Source organism: Diabrotica undecimpunctata, unplaced genomic scaffold, assembly GCF_040954645.1.
Source record: "Diabrotica undecimpunctata isolate CICGRU unplaced genomic scaffold, icDiaUnde3 ctg00002775.1, whole genome shotgun sequence".
NCBI lineage: Eukaryota > Metazoa > Arthropoda > Insecta > Coleoptera > Chrysomelidae > Diabrotica > Diabrotica undecimpunctata.
In genome coordinates, this window is record NW_027313979.1 from 321 (window position 1) to 5,670 (window position 5,350).

The 5,350-nt window shown below is 33.7% G+C and overlaps 1 protein-coding gene across 1 annotated transcript; it reads left to right on the top strand.

Moving 5' to 3' along the window:
- Positions 1–549: 549 nt before the first annotated feature.
- Positions 550–5,350, top strand: LOC140432080 (DNA methyltransferase 1-associated protein 1-like). Its single transcript, XM_072519923.1, has 3 exons — positions 550–722; positions 2,394–2,548; positions 2,897–5,350. Exons 1-3 carry the CDS (start codon positions 650–652, stop codon positions 3,005–3,007), a joined length of 339 nt encoding a protein of 112 aa, XP_072376024.1. The 5' UTR covers positions 550–649; the 3' UTR covers positions 3,008–5,350.

A 5,350-nucleotide genomic window follows, 5' to 3' on the forward strand; every position in this document is an offset into this window, starting at 1 on the left:
TTACGGGATAATCGTTAACCATGAAGCGACCTGTTCCAGAAAGTTCATTTTCTTGAGTGTTTTGTATGTGTTAAGGTTATTTATCTTTTGATCAAGTGGTCAGGACGTTCCTGTCATCTTGAACAGTGAGCACAAATTATTTTAGACCCAAAACAATACTGTTATGTACACCACAGGGTAAGAAGAAAAGAGGTAAATTAAAAAAACTAAATACAGGGCATAGAAAAGGATGGGGAGCAGTATTTATAGAAAAATTGGTGCTTCATGTCCTTTTCAAAAGGAAATCAACAAATAAATGGATTTTATCTACCTATACTCAATGTCATAATCATATTCTTATAATCAGTTGGTTTTTCTGACTGATCTTTTTTCTTCACGATTAATCAATATATCTATATTTATTAGATACATTAGTTCTCTTTTTATATTACCTTATACACATTGCTTTTTATTTAATACCTACCTACATCTAACGTTTGAACACTGCGATTTAATGTTTTAATTTTTTTTTAATATCTAATAGAATCGATGTGAAAACCTTTCTAATGTAATCAACTTGCCTCAATAGCATATTTTGCAGGCTATAGAAAGCGCAGGCATCAAATTTCCAGATTATAAAAACAGCGGCGTCTCTTTGAGATCCCAGCGGATGAAATTGCCCGCGAATGTCGGGCAGAAGAAATCCAAAGGAGTCGAACAAATTCTCCAAGATATGGGATTGGGTAAGTATAAAATCTAAAGCAATCGTCAACTATGATAAGCTTATAGTCGGTTTCGCGAGTGACGCTTTTCTTCTTGCGTTACCGGATTCCACCGAATGTAAGATAAGCATTGATTCAGTGCCGAATCTACTGGTGTTACTAAAGTACAACTTGGCAAATTTCTCTTTTTAAGTTTTAGTTAATCAAATATTTTCAAAATGAAATCTTGAGCATTCGGTTACAGATTTTGTTTAAGGAAGTCCTTTGATGTAAAATGAGAGATATATTTGATGGCTTGGAGGAAGGTCATTTTGTGTCTTTGAGATTGTGTGACTTATTCAAAGCTTTTGACTGTATTTCGCATGAATTACTGTTGGAAAAAATGCATAAATACGGTATTAGTGGAAACACTCTTAATCTATTTAGATCATACTTAACAAATAGAAAACAGGCAGTTTTTCTTAACAACAGCTATTCTGAGTTTAACACTGTCGAATATGGGGTTCCTCAAGGTTCGATATTAAGATCCACTTTGTTTCTTATTTATCTGAACGATTTATTTCACTATACTTTTCCTATAAAATGTGTTTGCTTCGCAGATGATACAACTCTCATTAATACTGATATAAATCAGCATAATTTTAAAATTAAATAGATAGTGATACCCAGAAACCAAAAAACTGGTTTTTACAGAAAACTCAGAGAAAAATCAGAATTTGATTTTGAGTTCCGATTGGAAGTATATCTCAAGAAATAGTGTTAAACTATTAGGAATCTTTCTAGATGATAATTTGGATTGAAGTGCTCATACAGATTACTTAAGTTTATTTGATTCCTAAAAGTACCCTTAGAATGTGCTACTTTGCACTATTCCACAGCCATCTACAGTACGGAATAACTGTTTGGGGTAATTCGTGTCACGCAGACCGAATTTTTAAACTACAAAAAAGAGTAGTGAGGATCCCTGGAAGAGCAGAGTATAGGGGACACTGCAAACAGCTATTTCTGGATTTAGGTATTATGCCACTACTTCCATGATCACTATACAAGATCTAGAGATGCTATTAGAGCACTTTTAGGTTGAAAAAGAGCATAAAAAATTCGACTGAAGTTGGTTTGTATAACTTTTTGCCAGATGAAGTAAAAAGTCTTTACTTATTATCACTTATAAAAGTTTAAGCTTAAAATCAAATCACACTTTTTGAAACATTGTTTCTATTCAAAAACGGAGTACCTAAGTACATCTTCTACACAATAGTACTAGTTTGGTCAGGGTATTTGCCTATTATGACGATATTTCATGTTTTTATATTTTTATTTAGCGTGTTTGTCGTTTCTTAAAATTTTAATATTAAATATCTGTTTGTAATGTTTAAATTCGCAAAAATTTTATATGTATGTATGTAAATTGTCACTATTCCTTTGACTTGTCAAAAACAAAACTATTTTTGTATATTGACTAAATAAATTCTATTCTATATTAGAAGAAATTATTATTTTTAGTCTGCTATGTTATGTTTATGAATTATAGCTCTTAGCAAGCCAACATACATGAAAAATGCGCATTCAGTCTTAAAAGATCAAGTGAAATTTACCGGACAGTAGCTTTCTTTATAAGCTGCGCGACTAAATCGCCATAACTGCATTTACTGTAGATATGTAATTAATGTATGTATATATTATGTTTTATAGAATTAAATCCTACTCCATCGGAGGATATATGTCAGCATTTCAATGAACTCCGGAGCGATATGGTCCTCTTAATGGAAATCAAAGGAGCTCTTGCAACGTGTGAATACGAATTACAGTCTTTAAGACACCAGTACGAGGCCCTAAATCCAGGAAAGGTAAATTATAGTACTTTATCTTAGGGTAAATTTATAATTATTATGTAAAGATCAAGTTTTTCAATCGAAATATTAAAAAACAGCTTAAAATATATTTTGTCACGGTATAAACAGTACATTTTTATGTATTGTCTTCAAATAATTATTTTATTCGTAATTTCTTTAAATTTCATACATGTGCTAACTTGGTGCCCCACGTTGGGCGCCAATTTTATAACAAGAGAATACCGGGCTGACTTTTTCAATGGTTTTGACTAGCTCACTCTAAATCTACTGAAATTAGGAATAACATAATTAATCTGACCATACAAAAAAAGGTAACAAGACTAGACTATTTTCTGATTGTAGACATTGGCCATTCCTCCGCAATTGTCGTCAAATAGTGAAGTCGAAGCCAAAATTAGCACCAGCGAAATAATCGATGTTGTCGGATCTCCCGATACGCCGTCAAATACCTAGCTAGTAAAAATAATGAGAAGCGGTAAGGAGTGTGTATTATACGTAAATATTTTCTAACATAGTTAATCGGCGTGAAAATTAAATTCATAATTTGTTGTAAGTAAGTAGGATCTTACATTTGATAGTTTGACTTAACGGGTGGCCAATTAGAAATTTATAAACAAAATGTGCATTTGTAGACGTAAATTATACTCTTGAACAAAAAATAAACGTTAAAGGGCGACTTTTAATAATAACTTTTATTACATAAGTTTATGGATCAAAATATATTATTTAACAAAACTTTGGTCCTATACGAATCCGAATAATTTTCTTTAGTGATATCGTTGAAATATAAGTAGCACGAGAAAAAATTTATTGTTAAGTTTCTCTGTGTGTCCACAGATTAAGCAAAGCACAACTAACTTTATTCAACTCAAAAACTCACTTAATTACAAATATTACAATTACTAATCACATTAATCATTATTATCGCTGTACAAAACAATGGCTGGCAGTCTGGTGTCCAGTCAAATGACAACTTCCTCTCAGTCAGGTTATGGAGAGGTTGACAATCTTTTCAAATCTTTCACGAAGCAATGCTAGTAACTGCAAAGGCCAAGGAAGCTTGGGACATCGTGTGTGACATTCTTGTACTTCTTTTATTTTTGGTTAGTCTGCTGCAACCCCTAAGGATGAAATTGCATTTCCAAGGAAACTAACTTTCTTGGAAGAACTCGCACTTTTTGGCATTTACTTGTAGGTGAGCGTTGCTAGGTCTCGTGAAAATTTCTTTCAAATTGGCAAGATGTTCATCCGATGACCATGATGTCGTATTCTCTCTGTCTTTAGGGTGGGCTGAAACTTTCCAATAGCTGCTTTTGAGATCCACTGTGGAAAATCATTTCGATAGAGCCAAGGCGCTAAGGGTATTGTCAATTAGGGGCAGTGGGTAGCTGTCTTAGTGACGCTATTCAATCTCCTGTAGTCGACACAGAAACTTGTGGAGCCATCTTTGTTGGTTATCGATACCACTGGAGAGGACCAGAGGCTACTCGACTCTTCGATAACATTCTCTTTCCGCATATTTTCAAGAATTCTAAAAGCTGCTTTTTGTACAAATGGGAGACGTCTTGATGTCTGCCTTATGGAGTTGGAGTTGTCAGTGTTTATTCGATGTTAAAGTAAGTCAGTGCGGCCAGTTATTTTTTTCTGAAGAAGATGACTTCACTTTCGTTTCTGATGAATTCTTCTGTTTTTTGGTATCATCTTCAGGTAGATTTTTTTAGATTTTCCAACAGTTCAGTGGAAAGTTGGTGTGTACTGCTGGCTATGGGCACGTTTTCTTCTATTCTGGTCACTCTGATTACTATAATTTCTATAACCATGTTTTCTTTTGTCTCTTGGATTTTTCTTTTCATATCTTCATTTGAGGTCTCTATTTTTGATATAAGACTGACAAGCAACTCTGTCTGTCGGACGACGTCTCTCTTCAGCTTGCTTTTCTTCCTAACGGCGTTTCTCTTCAGCTTTCTTTTACCAATGACGACGTCTCTCGTCATCTTCCTTTTCTTCCTGGCGACGTCTCTCTTTTGTTTCCTTTTCTTCCTGACTACGTCTCCCTTCAGCTTCCTTTTCTTCCAGACGACGTTTTTCCATTGCGGCAATTATATCTCAGATTTTTTCCATCTTGGTCTCATTTCTTGTTTTGACCATACAAATTCTCGAACATCACTTCTTTTATTTAATCTCTCTTTTCACATGAGTTTTTACGTTTTTTCTGTGGGTTTAGAAAATTAAGTGAAGAACAACGTCGTTTAACTAACTTTATTTAATTCAAAAACTCACTTAATTGCAAATATTACAATTACTAATTACATTAATAATTGGTATCGCTTACAAAACAATTCGCATTGATACCTCTCATCGCCAATATTAATCGGCTTATATATTAAGAACTAAATGTTCTCGAAATAGCTACCAGGTGACGGTCGAAGCCACGCGAAAATCCGAAATTCTCGAACGTCGCCGATAAAGAGGTGAGTTCGGCTTCTGGATTTTCTCTAAGGCACAGGGCCGCAATCAGGGGTATGGTATCAGGCACAACAATATAATATAGTAGCTAATGTGGGTAAGCCGGTGGAAAATAATTGCACAAACGGTTAAAGTATGAATGTAGACAATGTATTGATTGAAAAATAGTATATATCATACAATAATCAGTAATTTAGAAAGTAAATAATACCAAAAAATGAAAATGGGAATAAAGTTTATAAAAACCTTTACAATTTAGATTTATTGGTTTCTTTCTTATTATTTTCTGGTCGTGAAATTATGAGATGTAGTGAGAAGAGAAAACAATAT

Excerpts from the sequence above, each read along its gene's own strand:
- LOC140432080 (XM_072519923.1), top strand. The coding sequence starts at position 650 with ATGAAATTGCCCGCGAATGTCGGGCAGAAGAAATCCAAAGGAGTCGAA. Across the intron at positions 723-2,393 it reads TCTCCAAGATATGGGATTGG|AATTAAATCCTACTCCATCG; the intron begins GTAAGTATAAAA and ends TATGTTTTATAG. Across the intron at positions 2,549-2,896 it reads AGGCCCTAAATCCAGGAAAG|ACATTGGCCATTCCTCCGCA; the intron begins GTAAATTATAGT and ends TTCTGATTGTAG.